At 42.0% G+C, this 19,976-nt stretch overlaps 1 protein-coding gene across 4 annotated transcripts in view; it reads left to right on the forward strand.

Moving 5' to 3' along the window:
- The first annotated feature begins 252 nt into the window (after positions 1 to 252).
- Positions 253 to 19,976, forward strand: part of RAPGEF4 (Rap guanine nucleotide exchange factor 4) — a 161,225-nt gene continuing 141,501 nt past the window's right edge. For 3 of the 4 annotated variants that reach the window (XM_074829126.1, XM_074829128.1, XM_074829129.1), the window contains exons 1-3: positions 253 to 360; positions 14,674 to 14,816; positions 15,945 to 16,033. In XM_074829126.1, the coding sequence (XP_074685227.1) occupies positions 296 to 360; positions 14,674 to 14,816; positions 15,945 to 16,033 (297 nt within the window). In that variant the 5' untranslated portion in view covers positions 253 to 295. Of the gene's footprint in view, positions 361 to 14,673; positions 14,817 to 15,944; positions 16,034 to 19,976 lie in introns of those variants that run through there. The other variant, XM_074829132.1, reaches the window with a different exon arrangement.

Consider the following 19,976-nt stretch of genomic DNA (forward strand, 5'->3'; position numbering starts at 1 on the left):
GGCCGCTACCTGCCGGCTGCGGGGCGGCAGGGCCGGGCGCAGCTCCCGGCCGGGTGCCCCGGGCGGGCGAGGCGGCGCCGGGCGGCAGCCCAGCCCCGGGCCGAGGCGGGGGGCGGCCCGGCAGCCCCGCGCTCCGCAGCCGGCGGCGGGCAGGGCGCGCTGCCGCTGGGGCCTGGGCGAGCCCATCGCGCCGTGCGCGGAGGGAGGGAGCGAGGGAGGACGGGCCGACCGACCGGCGGGCGGGCGGGGGGAGCCGCTGCCAGCCGGGTGCGCGGCGACCTGATCCCTGTCCAACATGGTCGCCGCTCACACCTCCCATTCCTCATCCTCCGGCGAGTGGATCGCTTGCCTCGATAAAAGGTATCGGCATCTTCACAGAGGCGGCTGCGGAAGGATGCTGCGTGCGTGTCACCTGCCCCCCGCATGCCTGCCTGCCTGCATGTCTGTATGTGTGTGTGTGTGTGTGTGTGTGTGTGCGTGTGTGTGTGTGTGTGCTGACACCCCCTCCCCGCTCCCCATCGGATCCTGCCTTACATAAGGAGCGTGCAGGTGGGAAGCAAAACGCCCGGAGGAAGCAGAGCCGGGGCGGCGTGGCAGGATGAGGGCTGGAAATGCTCCGGGCAGCGGAGGGGACGGGCAGTCCCCACGGGGAGAGCGGCTCGCCGCCGGGCTCTGCCGCCCGCAAAATGCTGCACGTGGGGGAGGAGGGGGAGCTCCAGGGCGGAGAGAGGGCGCCGCGGCCCGGGGGCTGCGGGCCGGGGACCCGCCGTGCCGGCCATGGCCGACCCGCTGCCCGCGGCGTTCGCGCCCCAGTCCGCCTCCGCCTCGCCTCACAGCCCCTCGCCTGAGCACACCAGCCCCTGCCTCCTCCCCTTACTTCAGCACACCGGCCCCGGCCTCGCCTCAGCGCACCGCCTCCCGCCTCGCCCCAGCTCCCAGCTCCGCGCCTCGCCTCAGTACACCGCCCCCCCCCCCTCGCCCTCACAGCCCCCGGCCCCGCCGCCTCACAGGTCGGGCGGGAAAGGACAGACCCCCGCCTCAGAGCGCTCCGTGCGGGACTGTTGGCCGGAGGGGGGGAAAAAAAAAATAAATGTCCGCCCCGACAGAGGCCGCCGGCGGCTCCCCTCGGCGGCGACAGCCTCTTTTCCCCGCTGCGGCGCCCTGGGGGCCTGCGGTTGTCCCCCAGGTACAGGTGGGCGGCCAGCGCCTCGCGGGCGGGAGTTACGGCAGGCTACCGTGTGCTCAGAGGTGGTGAACTCACTTCTGAAAATACTGGCAAGTTATTTACTATTTTTAAAAAATAAATTATTTGGAGTGCTTTGCGTGTTGCAGCAGAAAGTCTCGCAGTGTCGGGTTGCATGGTGGGTGGTTTGAAGGTCCTTTGCTGGGTTCCTACCTTCAGCTTTTAACGGATTAGTTCAGAAGTGAAGTGATTTTATCTCTGAATGCTCACTGTGGCTCCTGGTAGTCTAGGAAAACAGTTAACAAACATGTAGGCCATAAATATACAATATGGTTCAAATAAAGCTATTGGAGAGAATTCACTTACCTGGCATATAGCAGTTTACAGAGCATCGTTAGCCAGCTTTTGACAGCTGATGACAGTTGGGGTTGCGGTGTCGAGAGAAACATTTGTGCACACAGAAGGAACCTTCCTCTTTTCATAATTTCTGCCATTTCCAGGTAGCCTCCTAGTGTTACAGGACTGCACCCCTCATTGGGTTTTCCTTAACAGTCCAGGCAGAAAACTGTAAGAAGTTAATGTAACTTTTGGCCTAGATACCTACCACAGATACTGATCTCCCTCTGTACCATGTGATTTAACTTAAGAGTAACCTCTTAGAGGTTAACTCATGTTTATAAATGTTGAAAGTACTGTAAATATAAATACAAACAGAACTGGTGATGGTAACCTAGCCATATAAAATCTGAAGTGAAGCAGAGGGCCTGACTCTCTGCTCTGTAAGCTGACATTGAGCAGACATGAAGAAGCAGAGTATGAACCCCAGTACTTTTTGGTAGGTGATCCTGTCATTTCTCAGGTTTCTTAAACACAATGCATTGTGAGATCTAAATTGTGAACTAAAATTCAGGGGTTCGTGCTTAATGAGGTGCATAGCCTTGGGGAGTGAATGTTTTCAGGAAACACATGTGAGGCATTTCATTTAGAAATCTGTCATTAAATTTATATGAAAATTAATATGCTGACCATTTTTATAACGGGAATTTCATTAGAGCTATTAAGATGAAACTTTTTCTTTCCTTTTTGTTACTTGGAGTAAGCTAGTAGCACCAATTTGTTGAGTGGAAAGAATCAGTTCTGGGTGCCCTGAAGGATTATGTATTATTTTCCTTCTTTTCAGAAGGCAATCTGGGTGTAGGACAAACCCAGGACATGAGAGATTGTAGTTTTTTTTTCCTGGTGTCTGCCATGCTTTGCTTTGTGATGATCGGAAATACACTTACGCGTTTTGTTCTGGTTTTCCGTTTAAAAAATACAGTTAAAGCTATGTTGGCAAAGTACTATAGGAATCTAAGTACTATTAGATAAGGCATTTTTAATTAATTTGCACAGGTGTATTTCTAGAGTGTATTTCTTTTCTATAGACGATCTACCAATGTACTCATTTGAGTTATTATGTAATTCTATGTATTTTAAGCCTTTAAAAAATCTCATAACATTTTCTAACCTAGGTGTGGGTTCTGTAAATACAGGATCATTTAATGAGTCAATTCTCTGTAGGATACCATGTGTTTTTATTAAATAATCAATATAGCTTTAATATGTTTTAGTTAATGAATATATTTGTATTTTCAGGAGGAAGGCAGTTCTAAAACTGGTATGCTTCAGAATTTTTGGTGAGCCTCAGCAAAGATAATTAAAATGGCATGTAATATGGATTATCCAACTTCATTCTTTAAAAAAAAAGAGAATTAAACTCTAAATGGAAATAATGAAATACATCATGTACAGAAATGATGTGTTTTGTATATGTTCTTCATGTTTTTCCCAAAGTCACACATCAACTAGAACTACTAACATCTGAAATAAGAGCACATATAAAGATGAAGAATCACCAAAATGTTTCAGGAGAAATGTTATTACTATGTAGGGTACTGTGGGTTAGGATCACCAGTGCTTCAACCATGCAGCTTCCATCTGTGGTTACTAACCTAAAACAAATAATTAACTCAACAGTCAGAATCCAATAGAACTATTAAGCAGGTATTCTTTTATTGGCAGAGCTGGGGTTGCCCTGGGGATTCTCCACATTAAGGGCTCCCAAGAATTAGCAAGGGACATCAGTTTACATACACACAAATCCTACATATTTATTAGATTTCCTAGAAAGAGGTGTCTTATGATAATGAGTTCCCAGAATTCATTTGCATAATCTGAGCATGCATAGTGAAAATAGGGTGAGGGTCTTCAGTGGTTGGGGGAGGAAGTAAGTAGTCGTCTTCACAGTGTTCGCTAGTTGACCCTCTTTCCAGAGCATGCGCTGTGAAGTAAAGTCCAGGTGTCTCCCTCCTAAGTCAGCAAAATCAGTTTCCCTACAATAGGGTCTCTGTGTCTCTTTGTTAGAGCCCCTCTTATCTCATTCTAGGAGTTGCCCAAGTGCCCACTGAAGGCCTTGAGTCTGCCATCAGTGATTTATGTAGGGAGCCTAACGAGCGTGTCAATCTTACCTAAACAGATAAAGGGATCTAAGGAAGCAGTTGAGGAGTCAGGAGTCCTTGAGAAACAAATGAAGCAAAACACAAGCAGAGCTTTGAAACAAATGAAGCAAAGCACAAACAAAGCTTTCATACATCACATCACAGTTTAGTCTTAATAATTGTTAGAAATTCATTTGTTTGAGCCCTTTCATTCCCTTTCAAACCACAAAAGCCAAAGATCAGGACTGAAAAATGAAATAAACAGGACAATATTTTTATATGAAGTCACAGGTGCAAAGGTAAGGAAGAGCAGAAACAGAAAAGTTCAGAACACTGTGGTCTATCAAGAATAGTTTGTTTTTGCAGGAGAGAGAGATCAGCGGTGAGCAACTGTTGTACCTCATTGTACCTGGAGATGTAAATAATTTTTCTGTTAAAGAAAACAGTCCTTTTATCTTTGAAGTAAATAGTTGCCTTACCACTGATTTCCTAGGGGTCAGAAGCATGCCTACCATCTTAGCATTTTTCTGTATGTCTGATCTGCTCATAATTAAAAGAAGGTTGCTGATTTATGCAAGTGTGTATTAGCTCAGGAACAATGTCTTCTCTACTCTCATGGTTTCTTTCACACTGAAGACTATCTAACCAGGATATTTCCATATTGACATACCTTTACTGAACGGTAGACAAAGTATTTTTTACATAACTATTATTTCTCTAAACCTAATCACACTTACGAATCAGGTAAATGTTCTAATTGAATTCAAATACAAACTTTTTAATGATGTACAGCGTTGTCAACAGTCAGAGATCCCAGGATTTTATACCTGCCTATGGCATCTTGTGTTTTTTTGTGTATTAAAGATAACCTTCAGTGCCTTAGCAGACTGAAGGAGCAGATCACAGTACAAAGCATGTAACTTTGCTAGCCTGTTGTGCTAAGAATGTTACAATCTTTGCTCAGCTATTTATAAATTATTTAAATACAAAAGGCGTTTCCAGGACATATTGTACATACTTGTTATGGTTTAACCCTGGCCGGCAACTAAGCACCATGCTCACTCACTCCTCCCCCTGCCCTGGTGGGCTGGGGAGAAGAATTGGCAAAAAAGTAAAACTAGTGGGTTGAGAGAAGAACAGTTTAATAATAATAATAATATGATGATGATGATGATGAGGAGGAGGAGGAGGAGGAGGAGGAGGAGGAGGAGAAGAGGGAGAGATAACAGAGAGAGAAATAAAATCCAAGTAAAACGTGATGCACAGTGCAATTGCTCACCACCCACTGACCAGTGCCCAGCCAGTCCCTGAGCAGTGATCAGCCCCTCGTGGCCAACTCCCCCCAGTTTGTGTATGAACATGATGTCCTATGGTGTGGGATATCCCCTTTGGTCAGTTGGGGTCTGCTGTTCCAGCTGTGCATCTTTCCAACTTCTTGTTTACCCCCAGGCTACTTGTTGGCAGCGTGGTGTGGGAAGCAGAAAAGGCCTTGACTGTGTGAGTGCTGCTCAGCAATAATGAAAACATCACTGTTTTCAGCACAAATCCAAAACATAGCCCCATACTAGTTACTATGAGGAAAATTAACTCTATCCCAGCCAAAATCAGCATAATATTGAGCTTTTATAGCATTGTCATCCTTGTTAGACTTTTGACTTGCATCATTTACATCTAACAAAACTAGAATAACACATACAGGATAATATCTCTGATCTGTACCTCAAGCCAAGCTCCCATAGATTTGAGTGTAAATTCAGACTGAAGCTATGTAACAGCGACATATTTGAATCAGAATTTATTTTTAGCATTGTAACATATACTTGAGATGTAAGTTATTTGTATATGCTTAGTAGTCAACAGGTCTCTTATGAGTATATGGGTAGGCTAGAGTGAAGAACTGATATTCTGAAAGAATTGTTGTAAAAGAAATATGGAAAATGCTTGTCATCCTTTATAACCTGTAATTATGTCAAAGGTAATGGGATATAGATTTATAATCAGGCAATATTGTGAATATTTTAGAATTGCTTTATGATGCTATTTTATTTACTTTTAAAAAATATTTTTATGTGATTGACAAAACATATACAAAACTATATATATTAAATTTCTACCCTTGCTTTTTATTTATAACAAATCCATAGAAATAACACCACCATTTTTCACTTAGTTTGGATCTGAACAAAATTGTGGACATATACTGCAGCTTCTGTTGGCCAGCGTGCTTGATGTTTTCTCTCTGTATATAGTATGTGGCTAAGTTGGTGTATGCTTGGATCAAGTCTGCGTGGGGATATGTCAGCAGCAGGCACCGTGGTGAATGTGGAAACTGGGAGACAGAACAGTATAGACATAGCCTAAGTGCTTTCTAGCACTCATGCAAAGGTGCAGTCTTCTGAGAGTGATGAATAATAACAAATTTATCTTTCCGCATCATGCAACTCATTTTCTAGTCCAGTGCAAAGGTGCAGTCTTTGATGAATAATAAAAAAGCCTTTTTTCTTTCCGTATCTCCGCAGAGAGACCAAAATAATTGTTAATATAGCTTACCATAAGCTTCTAGGTCTCTGCATTTTATTGAATATATGAATTCAAAATAACTCATAGTGAGAGCAGGAGTTGTATTTTAAACACATTCAAGCTGTTTTGTTCTCTGCTCACAGGTTTAGGCATTTCTAGTATGGGCTTCCATTTGTTACATGTGGTTGCAGTAAGTTACACACTTGTTCTATGGACAGGTATTAAGAGGAAGAAATAGTATTTGTCCTAGCATTCATGTGTATAAACATTGTCATGGCCCACCAGAGCAAACTAGTACGTGCATATGCGTATTAGGACGTGGCATTTTCAAATTTAGTTGGTAGTCTTGTGAAGTGGCTGCATGATTGGTGTGGTACTTGTGCATCTGTAGGTTTTCTCTTTTACCAGGTGATACTGGAAACATGTCTAAACTGTCATTGCCTGAGTTTTTGGCATGTTGTTAGGATTTGATCTCTAAAATCCTATATTCTGAGCAGATTAAATTTCTCTTATAACAAACACTCATATTCCAGCGAAGGAATAAAAACCCAACAAACAAGCTAATTGAAATCATGCCCTCAAAGTCAGGTGGCCACCAGATATTTTTCAAATACAAGTATTTTTTTTTATCCAGTGTGACATCTGTTTTCATCTGCATCTTACGATTTGCTGCATTTAACAAGCTCATCATTCTTCTCCTTCCTTTATTCTGTTAGTATTTTCTGCACTATATTTGGCGTGATCGGTTACTATTGCTGCTTTATCAGTATCTTCAACGAATGTTTCCTTAACTGACTTTCCACTTCATCTTTTAATTCAGCAGTTGTCAAAATATATGTCAATGTAAATCTGTAGAAGTTATTTCCTGGTTGCTATAAGTTTTAAATTTTCATTGGCTGTAATGATGCAGATCCTAAATGGGTAAAGGTACATTTAGCATAGTGTATTGGTGGATGGCAGTGGCCAGAGTTTGAATCAAAGGATATCATCACTTCTGCATATTGTTCAATTATAAATTTCATTTGCAATGTATCTCAGAGTCTGTCTTCATATTAAAGCACTTTAATGTCTATTATGAAGCTACAGTGCTGGTTAATGTAATTTCATCCAGATCTACTTCTGTCAAATGGAATTTTAACTGTCCTGAGCTCACATTTATGAAGGTTGGAAGGTTTATTCAATAATGTTTAGTCACACCTTGGTTGCAAAACATGCACCATGCATAACAATTTTCATAAATGGAGAAAATTTCCTTGCAATTTTATTTTTTCTCTTTAAGTATTTTGTCTTTTTAAAAAGCATATGAAGGTGAAAAGAATTATTTTTATGTTTTGTTTCCTATTATAGCTGTATTCTTCAGGTAGTGTATTTTAAACTTAGATAAATCTTTATGAATATCATTACTTAATAAATACATCTTTTGCCATTCCACACTTTATACAGATCTAAAAATTGACCTGCTGGAAGGTTGCATAACTTGTAGAGCAGGGTATGTAAAGAAATGAAGTGCACTTGATTGCTCAGTCTAACCCTCCAATAATTTTTCGGTGCATTGGCCAAACTGAGTCGAAGGCACAAATATAATTGAGTAAGATAATAATGAGATGATTGTGTAGGTAGAGTCCTCGATATTTGCTTTCCTTTGGCCCTTACTGAGGAAGACAGAACTCAACTATTACAAATTCTGTCTGACTGCAGCTGACAGCCAGTTGGTCTGCATTTAACTGGCTGGTCAATCAGTACCTGTGTAGATCTACAGCATTTCTTGTGCCTTGCATAGCAGGACATGAGAGATTATTACAGAGGTTCTGACTGTTGGTGACAGTAGTAATTTGTTGGAAGCTAAGCATCAGCAGTTTTACTTGTGTTCCTTCTTTTTTTTTTTTTTTTTTTTTTTTTTTTTTTAACTGTGGAACGATTTGTATGCATAAGAATCCTAGGGAGCAGGGTTTAAATAAAATTTTATTTATTTCCTGTGTGTCAGGAAATGTGAAAACTGGAATCCCAAAGTCTCATAAAATGCAAATCAAAAGAATTGTAGTTTTGATTATTGTTTGAAAGCCTCATGATGAGGCTTTTTCCATGACAAGGGAATGAGGAGCCGAAATGTGAATGTTGAAAACATGGATTGGGTAATACTACTGTAACAAGTGCAGGGTGCCTCTGGGGGAGTGTTGGTTGCTTTCTGTCCCCATGGAAGTAAACCTTTATCTGAACATTATTTCAGATTAAAAGTAACTTCATTTATATCTAGCATTTAAGTCTCCTACCACAAGTCTAAACTGCTTTGATAGGTCACTGGTATCCCTCTCTGAAACTTTCCTTTCTCAAAGATAAATTAGGAGTCACAGCATTGCCTGGAGGGCAGAGGTGCTTCAGTGTTGTGCTGTTCTCACTAAGGGAAAACGGTATCTTGGTACTACTATTCTTGGACATCCTACTGCTTTGCTTTTCTGCATGTCCGGGAAGGGGAGGAAAAAGTAGAGGTAGCATAGAGGAATGATCTGCTTTCAATGGCATTCCTTGCTGTTCTCTCCTTGCTCATGTTTCAAAGTAGAATATACTTTAAAATACTATTAAAATTCACCAAATGGTCCATGGTAGTGGTTACTGGTACTTTTCAGCTCATTGACTTTGTCTTTGCGTCTTTGAATAGATGCTTCAGTTTAACCCAGAGATCAGCTCGTTTTATTTGTCTATTATGTAGTGTGATACTCTGTTTTCTAATAATAGCCTCACCAGTGGAAGAAATACATCGTATCTGCTCATCCTTCATGGGCTGTTCACTGCTGTCTGAAATGCAATACTGCCCTTTTAAAAAGAGCAAGGGAAGGAAATGAACTTTAGTGTTTTTGTTCAGTTAGAGCAGGGTTCAGATTTTTGAACAGGTATTATAGAAATAAACATTTTAAAATTCTAGGCGCATCTTGGCAAAGAAGGTAAAACTATGTGTCTTCTGTTTTTTTTTTTTCAAGTGTCAAACCAATTATGAAGAAGAACCTAAAAAAAAGGACATATATAGTAGAAGAGAAAGTAATAGGTTGTAGTTAGATAAACTTGATAAAAACAAAACGAAAACAACTCCAACTTGTTCCTTTCTTCTAGGTTAACAAGTCTTTCATAGCATACAAAAACATTCAAATATTTAACCTTAACACCATCAAAATAGTTTGTTTTATAAAGCTATATATACTACGCATGAACACAAATACTTGCCGAAATAGTGTGTTTGGAGAATTGTGGCAATTATCCTCTGTCTGTATTTAAACTTTGGGCTTGAATAGTTCGCACTTAAAGATATGAAATAGCTTTTTGAAGATACACTCCTGGCAGGTTTTTTTATAATCTCCTTTTACAGATAGTCGAGCAGACATTGTCAAGAAAATTGTTTCATCTCTATAAAATACATGCCTGAAATCTTCGCAACCAAATAAATCAGGGGTAAAATATCCTTTAAAGAAGCCTTATTGACGTAATTGAATAGAGATGTATGACTAGCATTGATGCTGTCACTTGTGTATGTATGCTGTGATGTACTGAAGAAGTGGAACAAGACAGATGAGATGTCTTGTGTGAAAACATTATTGCTAGATAAGACTTACTGTGCTGTGAAGAGGCAAATTAATAATATAAATAAGGAGCTGGATGAAGTGTTTAGTGGTCAAACAAAGCAGAAAGGCTTGCAGGGTAGTGAAAAGAAATTAAATACTCCTGCTTTTTGTCATTTCCTAATAATTTTGTAGACCTGCTTTGCAACACTGGAAATGCCCACCTCATTTTGGCCACGGTGAGATGGGATGTCAGCACAGTACCCTGTTGAGATACAAATTTAGGGACAATCATCTTAAATTGAAGATTGGAGGGGGGAGTGTAGGAGTGTCACCCCTGCATTATCCTTCATGGTAAGAGATACTAAGTTTGAAGATTTCATTTCCAAACCAGTCATTCCTCCTGCATGGTTTTGTCCTGGCATTTGCTATGCTCACAGCATGATACCTACTCAGTTATGATTGCTGGGCCAGTTAGTGAAGTGTGGTTAGCACAGCAGCTGCTAAAGCTCTTTCTGGGCTTGTACCCTGCAGACTTAATGGAGATGGAGATATAGCAGCAGCTGCCCCACAAAGATGATGAAAAGTTGGGAAAGAGGAGTAGGAAGCAGTGGTTTTAAGCAAAAAAAGATGAAGACAACAGTAACACTTCCACAGTTTGTTTTACTTAAAATTTATTTTAAATTGGGTGAAGCAGCCTAGGGAGTGGGTGCTTCACTGGATAGAGTCATACATTTTCTACAAGAAGGATGGCCTTGCCTTAAAATGCTTCTACTCTAGCTCATACCTCTACCAAACTGTTGAAAGGTGAAGAATTTTAATTGATTTAAGAGTGTTGTCCATACTTTTAGATTTGTCTGTGGTCCATACATTGGACTAGAGCTTTCAGAAACAGAAGTACACTTAGGAAAGGATAGAAACTTTATCAGAAAATCCATTGGTAGCTAAAGTCTCACTGAAATGCATCTTTTAACTTCTTATGCTCATGGATATCAAGTTATAACTGCAGCATTAGCAGCGAGGGGACACTTCAGTAGCATATCAGCATCAGTGTCACAGAACAGAACAGAAGGACATCCTCACCAGCACTAGTTTAGCAGAGGGGGGCTAAGCTCAGTGAGATTGCTGTCCAGTGAACAGCAGCAGTGATCACAGAGGAGTGACTTCAGGTGCTTTGATATGTTCTCTGGAAAAGCCTTTCCTGAGGCTTTTGGAGCCATGTAGGGGGGTGTAGAGATATTCACCTCCTTGGGGTTGACTTTTGCAGCCCATCTGCCTGGTGTGGGGAACAGTTCCTTTCTGGATTGATACCACTGCCTTCTATCAGTGTGACTATACAGTGACATTAAACCTTGAATAATTCTCAATCTGCCATCAATAGTACTTTTCTAATTAATAGGTTTAATCATTAATGTTCTAAGGAATATATCATTAGTTATTTAAATATTATTCCAAACTATGCTTTAAAAAAGCCAAGTTTATGGCAACTTAGTAAGGTATCTGCAATGAGGAGGTAGATTTATGTTGTCCTGTATCGATGTTGTTCCATGCTAGGCAGCTTGTACTTAGTAAATAGAAAACAAAATTTGGCATCATAAATATGTTCATTACTGGTAGTTTAATGATGATGACAACAGTTACAATGATGTTAATTTTATTAAAAGATAGTTTGTAGAAAGTGGTCAAACTTTGTCTGAGTTTTGCAGACGTGGAAAAGCCGATAACTGATGCCATGATATTTTATTATTCTCATTATGTTCTCTCACTAAGTAGAACTATCCTTTTAAAACCAGTCTCATAGATTATAAGCACTTAGTAGAAATGAGTTTGAGTGCTACTGCTATTACTGTTACACTGCAGTCTGGAGTTTTTACACAGGCAGAATTCCATGTCCTAGTAAGGACTAAGGGCCACCTCAGTTTGGGACACCTAGTGTTAGTTAATTCCTTACTCCTAAACATTGAGGTCATTTCCCAGGAGCTCTGATCAAATTCAAAGGCATTTTGTTGTCAAACAACTTGGATCCTAGTTCATTTTTATGCTTATTCACCATCTTAACCAAACAGCTAAATCTTAAACTAGGTTTGTCTGTGTGTCTCATTTGAGCGATGTTAGCAAGTTGTTATCCTGGGGTACCGTTAAGATTCCTTGCATGTTTCTGTGCTGGCTGCTGGTTTTTTTTTTTTTTTTTTTTTTTTTTTTTTGGTAAAACACAGCTGGAGGAGAAGGTATCCTTTCTAATGGTTAAATCATTCACAGGGAGCCTCTCCCAGATTCTGGCTTCATTTCCAAATGTGCTGGATCAAAATGTGTGCCCCCCCAGTAAAAGTATTTATGGAAATTTGGTTGCACATTGTAATACTAGACCCAGCGTATTTTGAAGAAAGCCTACTAAAACGAATGGCTTGCAGTAATGAGTTATTAAGAAACACTGTAGAGAATGTAACAATTTTCAGGTTACTGCTATGAATATTACTTAGAAGTTTGGATTCCTCTTTCTGTTTAGAGCATGTCTTTGTGTCCCCCTTCAAATGCACACTTGGTGTACTCCAAGTGGAAGTAACTGCTACTAATACAAAGTAGCTCAGCTACTTGCAGAAGTAAGCCACTAGGAACGCACGATTTTAATTTGGTTTTTCACTGCTGTGCTGATGTTTAAAACTCTGAAAAGTGTGGCTCAACTACCTGTGAGAATGCTTGTCTTTCCATGATGACTCACTTTACTGGGGTCATGAAGCAGTTTTGTCAGAAGGAGCTTTTCCTGCAGTACATCGGCCTGACACAAGACACTCCTTGCTGCATCAATGGAAGTAAGCCCTGCTGTCACCTTCTGAACTAGATGGAAACCCTGTTTCGCCTCTTGAGCCTTCAGCAACTTTGAGGAAAAAAAGCTACACAGTCTATGAATTAAATCCCCCCAAATCTTGTCCTTTTGACAGGACCAGAAGTGGAAGAGATTTCTGTACTCGTGTTTCAGAAAGAGCACTGAGAAAACAGTGTTAAGTTTATACAACCTGATGCATAGTGTTTGCTAACCCTGTTTGCGTTTTCCCTATCTGACTGCATTAAGCAATTAGAATCACTAAACACTGAGACCCTACAGTAAATTCTATGCACATGGACTGCTGGACTTGAACAGAGTCAGCTATGAGCAGTTGTATGAATGAAACAGTCTCAGACACAGTTTTTCTAGGGAAGGGGGATATTCTGAGAATGATCTCCCTTTTTTTCCTTGTTGACTTTTGCTGTTAATTTTGAGAGTCCATAAATTAAGGGAGCTAGTGTTCCAAGTGCTGGTGTAGTTTGGGTAGGGATCTTGTATAAACATTTTAAATCTGTTTGCAAGTTGCACCTCCTAATCTTCTTAAAAGGATTTTGACAAGAGTTAATGCTTATTAGTACCCATCAGCTAGCTCACAGTCAAAAAAAAAGGAATGGGTGAAAATCTTACTTGAAATATTTCAAAAGGGAGCTGTTGTAGTTGCTTGTGATTTAAAATGGTAAGAGGATATCACTGTGATGTAGAAGAAACTGTATACACCAGAGAGTTACTATTCTCATCTGTAGTTAATAAGGATAAGCAGAGTTTAAATGAGGATAGAGATTTAATCCCTCCTAGACTTAATTTAATAAGAAAGATGAGAGAGATTCAGTGTGAATAGGATCTGGGCTTCTTCCCCAAGACAAAGATTTGGATCCCTTACATCTTTGATTCTGAAGAGGAATCTTTAAAAAAAATCCTGTTGGAAGGAGTGCTTACACTGTAGATGTAACAATAAGATGATAAAGATATGTATTTGTGAGCTTAGTCTTTGTTCACTGTAAGCTAGCTGACTTCTGTTCATTTAGAAACTCATCCACTGGCTAAAAGGACATTTTTGTTAGTAAGATTAACTAGCAGCATTTGAGTGAGTGATGGGTCTAATGATCACTGACAGTTGTCTATCTTTCTGGTATCCCTTTATACATAAATGATTTCTGCATCTGATCCTGCATGATCTCATAGGAATGTTCTATGTTTCTTTCTGTGCATAGTGGTAGTCATTTAGTCTGTTATGAAAGATTCTTTCTAATGCTGTCAGCTAGTGGTTGGCTTACCCGCTGATTCATAACGTTTGATAATCACATTCAAAATGTATGTTATGGAGCTAATTCACTTTAGTTTCATAAATATGCAGTAGTTTTCTGAACCTGCTGAACTGCTGGTCCACATGCAACTTGTTGGAGAGAGTTCTACAATTTTATTTTTCTTGAAATCTTGTTTTTTTAAAAGTGTTACTGTCATAGATTTTAAATATTTTAAATATTTGGATTAAAACTCTTTACCCTTACCAATGAACAGTTAAGATTCTTGCTTGCGTATAATTTGTCCCAACATTAAGAGTCAGGAACTGCGTGAAAGAGAATGTACTTATTAAAGTTCTCTTTATTGCTTGCAAGTGAGAAGAGAAAACAGAATAGTCAAATTAGTTTGTATCCAGTAAAATGCAGAAGAGAGATGTGGATACAGGATTACTGCTGATATCTAAAGCTTTTCTTTTAGCCAGATAGAGAACTTCTGTTTTGGGCACTGATTCTGCAGACCTCTTGTATGTTTGGGCATCCGTTTATTCGTGTTCCCTTACAAACTTAAAATTATACATAATTCTGAGTTCTTTAGGACAAGGACTGTATCATCATAGGTGCTTTTACAGTAATTGCTACAGCGGGACTTTGGTGCTGAATGGGGCTTCTGGACACTGCCTGTGTTGAAATGATAATAATCATGCTCAAATTGATAACAGACAGTAGTTATGATGTTCTGGAAGGGTACCTGTGAAATGCATTTTAATTGGTTTATATTATAGCGTGAGGTTTAATGCAAACATTTGTAAGTTTGCTGCATGCAGGTGGGGATGTTTCTCTGATAAAGCCCTTGAGAATTTTGTCCTTTGTTTTCTTGCAGACCTTTGGAACGTTCCAGTGAAGATGTAGATATAATATTCACACGACTGAAAGAAGTGAAAGCTTTTGAGAAATTTCATCCAAACCTTCTCCAGCAGATATGTCTCTGTGGATATTATGAAAATCTGGAAAAAGGAATCACATGTAAGAGAGCTTCATGTGATGATCTATTTTATGTAGATAAAATTGGAGGTTAGGCTGGGATTGTCTCTAGGAGATCGATGAGAGAGCACAATCAGTGGAACAGCTATAAAAATGTTTACAGTCTTGGTCGTGGGGGAAGGCAGGACTAAAGTGCTGCTTGCTCTACAAATACAGTGTGTGGTGAATCTATGGTAACAAGACACACATTATTGGATTTAGGACTCTGCCACTGTTTTGTTGAAAGATTAGAAGCAAGTCATTGCACTTAAGCCTCATTCTTCCCCTGTAAATGTATTATTGATCTCTTTTGTAGGTGCTTTGTGATGTCAGGGGCAAAGGTGTATCACCTAGGGATATCACTAATAGTGTGTGGTTTCAGCCACTCTGAATAACACAAGACAGATTTGCAGAGCTGCATACTGCTGTGGGGTGCAACAGCTCTGTGCCTGCTCTGGCAGCCTGTGGGCCAGATGAAGGTGGACAGCCGTGCTTGGTCTGTGAAGCTGAGATGGAAATAAGTGGTGGTCCTGTGCTGGGAATGTGTGAGTTCCCAGAGCTGTACCAGGGGAATAGCTGATGGAGACCTGTGGTATTTAGTAGAGTCTCAGGTACCCCTCAGGTAAATCTGGCATGCTTTAGGCACACAGCACTGGGGTTTGCTTAGAGTAATAGGAATTTTGATGCACTGTAATCACACAGTTGGAATACCTGAACATCAGAGTCCTGCAGCTGCTTCTCAGCCAGAACTCTTACTGAAGCCAGTGGGAGCTGTGTCTGCATTGGAAGAATCTGAATTTCAAAGGGACATTGTTCAGAAAGTCTTTTTTTGTTTTTGTTTGTTTGTTTGTTTTGTTTATTAACTAAGATAACAGTAAAAGAGAAGGAAACTGGGGAGAAGAGTAAAGCAACTCTATGTGCTTTCATTTTCTGTAGTGTATTGACCAGTTTACTAAAATAGGTGCTTTCCAGTGTCATTGGAAATATTGTAACACTAAGTAAATAGTCTGATATGGCAAATGCTATCATGCCAGCAGTGACTACAGTAGTACAGTAATGTGATGGAAAATGTTTGTTAATGTTGGTAAACTTAAAGAGAGAGCTCTTATTTACAAGATTTCATCTTTCCAGTATTCCGTCAGGGTGATATTGGGACGAACTGGTATGCTGTTCTGACAGGATCACTGGATGTGAAGGTTTCTGATACAAGCAACCACCAGGTAAAATAGATTTTTTATTGAAACCATCCAGTCAGTAGTACAAAGAAAGGGTATGACTTATGCTGAGGTAGGTAATGACATATATTGTACAGATATTTTATCTTATCACAAGCATGTTTCTCTGAGTCTCCTTTAGTCTTAGTTGTCCTTTTGTCTATGGAGGCAAATAATGCCATTGATTTCAAGAAAACTGAAATGTAATGCTCTGAAAAGGGGTCTATATTTTCATATGAAACAAGACTCCTCTGTCTTTTCTAATAGTGCCGTATGAAGTTAGGCAGAAGATCTAAGACTTGTTAATTCATTCCCTAGAAGTATTTTAATTCTGTCCTTGTTCAGAAAGTTCAAACCAAACCCACCAAGAGTGCAGTCTGATAATGGCATACTGCAGTCTCCACTGCAAAACTGGGGAAGTAATATCAGAGTATCGAAACGGCTGCTGTGTTAGACCAGAAGCCTGGAGTTAATACCTATTCAGTATTAAGAAATACAAGAACAAGTAAAATGCCCCCCAAATTGCAAGCAATTTCTCAGTATCTTGTCACACCTGGATTCACAAAATTGGGAATTCAGAGTAAATACAAAAAAACCCCATGAGATTTTTCTCCTGGAGAGAGTCTCCCACCCATGTCACAGAATCACAGAATCACAGAATTATCTAGGTTGGAAAAGACCTTGAAGATCATCCAGTCCAACCATTAACCCAACATTGACAGTTCCCAACTACACCATATCCCTCAGCGCTAAGTTGACCCTACTCTTAAACACCTCCAGGGGTGGGGACTCCACCACCTCCCTGGGCAGCCCATTCCAACACCTAACAACCCGTTCTGTAAAGAAATGCTTCCTAATATCTAGTCTAAACCTTCTCTGGTGCAACTTGAGGCCATTCCCTCTTGTCCTATCGCTTGTTACTTGGTTAAAGAGACTCATCCCCAGTTCTCTGCAACCTCCTTTCAGGTAGTCGTAGAGGGCGATGAGGTCTCCCCTCAGCCTCCTCTTCTCCAGACTAAACAACCCCAGTTCCCTCAGCCGCTCCTCGTACGACATGTGCTCCAGACCCTTCACCACCTTCGTTGCCCTTCTCTGGACACGCTCGAGTAATTCAATGTCCTTTTTGTAGTGAGGGGCCCAAAACTGAACACAGTAATCAAGGTGCGGCCTCACCAGTGCCGAGTACAGGGGTAAGATCACTTTCCTGTCCTTGCTGGCCACGCTATTTCTGATGCAAGCCAGGATGCCATTGGCCTTCTTGGCCACCTGGGCACACTGCTGGTTCATGTTCAGCCGGCTGTCAATCAACACCCCCAGGTCCCTCTCTGACTGGCAGCTCTCCAGCCACTCCTCCCCAAGCCTGTAGCGCTGCTGGGGGTTGTTGTGGCTGAAGTGCAGCACCCGGCATTTGGCCTTATTGAAGCTCATACAGTTGGCCTTAGCCCATCGCTCCAGCCTGTCCAGATCTCTCTGCAAAGCCTCCCTACCCTCGAGCAGATCAACACTCCCACCCAACTTGGTGTCATCTGCAAACTTACTGAGGGTGCACTCGATCCCCTCGTCTAGATCATCAATAAAGATGTTAAACAGGAGTGGCCCGAAAACCGAGCCCTGGGGGACACCACTTGTGACCAGCCACCAACTGGGTTTAACTCTGTTCACCACAACTCTTTGGGCCTGGCCATCCAGCCAGTTTTTTACCCAGCAAAGCATGTGCCCATCCAAGCCACGAGCAGCCAGTTTTGCCAGGAGAATGCTGTGGGAAACGGTGTCAAAGGCCTTACTAAAGTCAAGGTAGACAACATCTACAGCCTTTCCCTCATCCAATAAGCGGGTCGCCCTGTCGTAGAAGGAGATCAGGTTTGTCAAGCAGGACCTGCCTTTCATAAACCCATGCTGACTGGGCCTGATCATCTGGTTGTCCCACATGTGTTGTGTGATGGTACTCAGGATGAGCTGCTCCATCAGCTTCCTGGGCACCGAAGTCAAGCTGACAGGCCTGTAATTTCCCGGATCGTCCTTCTGACCCTTCTTATAGATGGGCGTCACATTGGCCAATTTCCAATCTGTCGGGACCTCCCTGGTCAGCCAGGACTGCTGGTAAATGATGGAAAGCAGCTTGGCGAGCACCCCAGCCAGCAGCTTCAGCACCCTCGGGTGTATCCCATCCGATCCCATAGACTTGTGTATGTCTGTGTGATGCAGTAGGTCACTGACTATCTCCTCCTGGATTGTGGGGGAGTCGTTCTCCCAGTCTCTGTCTTCTGGCTGAGGAGACTGGATTCCCTCAATACAACTAGTCTTGCTCTTAAAGACTGAGGCAAAGAAGGCATTAAGCACCTCAGCCTTTTCCTCATCACTTGTTACCATGTTTCCTCCTGCATCTAGCAGGGGATGGAGGCTCTCCCTGGTCTTTCTTTTGCTGCTCACATACTTATAGAAACATTTCTTGTTGTCCTTGATTGCTGAAGCCAGATTAATTTCCAGCTGGGCTTTAGACCTTCTGATTTCTGCCCTGCATAGCCTCATAGCATCTTTGTAATCACTGTGAGTGGCTAGCCCCTTCTTCCAAAAGCGGTAAACTCTCCTTTTCTCCCTGAGTTGCAGCCAAAGCTCCCTGTTTAGCCAGGGTGGTCGTCTTTGTCGCCAGCTTCTCTTACAGCACCTGGGGACTGCCTGCTCCTGAGCCATTAAGACTTCCTTCTTGAAGAGTGCCCAGCCTTCCTGGACCCCTATACCCTTCAGGACCGTCTCCTGAGGGATCCTGTCAAGCAGGTGCCCAAACAAGACAAAGTCAGCCCTTTGGAAGTCCAGGATGTGAGTTCTGCTTCCCCCTCTCCTGGCCTCTCTAAGAATAGAGAACTCTATTATTTCATGATCGCTGTGCCCTAGTCGGCCTCCAACCACCACATCTTCCACCAGTCCTTCTCTGTTCACAAAGAGGAGATCCAGCAGGGCACCTTCTCTGGTTGGTTCACTCACCAGCTGCGTTAGGAAGTTGTCTGCCACACATTCCAGGAATCTCCAGGACTGCTCCCGCTCTGCTGTGTTGTATTTCCAGCAGATATCTGGGAAGTTGAAGTCTCCCACAAAAACAAGGGCAAGCGATCGTGAGATTTGTCCTAAACGCCTATAGAATATTTCATCCACCTCTCTGTCCTGAGTGGGTGGCCTGTAGTAGACTCCTACTACAACATCTGCCCTGTTGGCCTTCCCCCTGATTCTAATGCAAAGACACTCCACCCTGTCTTCACTATACTTGTACTCAAAGCAATCATAACAGGCCTTAACATACAGTGCCACCCCACCACCTCTCCTTCCTTGTCTATCCCTCCTAAAGAGCTTGTAGCCATCAATTGGTGCACTCCAGTCATGGGGGACATCCCACCATGTTTCTGTAATAGCCACTACATCATAATTTTCCTGTTTCATCATGGCTGTTTGTTACCTATGCTGTGTTCATTGGTATACATGCACTTCAGATGGGCTGATGTTTTGCCCCCTTCCCCCTTCAAATCTAGTTTAAATCTCTGTCAATGAGCCCAGCTAACTCCTGCCCCAAGATCCTTTTCCCCCTCTGGGACAGGTGCATCCCATCTAATGCCAAAAGGTCTGGCATCCTGTATACCAATCCATGATTGAAAAATCCGAAGCCCTGACGGTAACACCAGTCTTGGAGCCACAAGTTCATCTGTTGACTTCTCCGGTATTCTTCTTCATCCATCCCCACAACTGAGGGGATGTTGTCTAATGTCATGCTGACAAGTCATGCACTTCCTGCTGTGAGCTGAGTCTTCTGGGAAGGCACCATGTCCCATGCCCTGCTCCCATGTTTGAGATCTGGGATTGTCCCATCATGTAGCTCAGTGTGGGGTTGTACCTCTGACATGTGTCTTCACATGAGTGGTAGAGCTATCCAGGAGCTGAAGTATAACACTACCCCCTTTGC

This window comes from Strix aluco, chromosome 6, assembly GCF_031877795.1.
Source record: "Strix aluco isolate bStrAlu1 chromosome 6, bStrAlu1.hap1, whole genome shotgun sequence".
In the NCBI taxonomy this organism is placed as follows: Eukaryota; Metazoa; Chordata; class Aves; order Strigiformes; family Strigidae; genus Strix; species Strix aluco.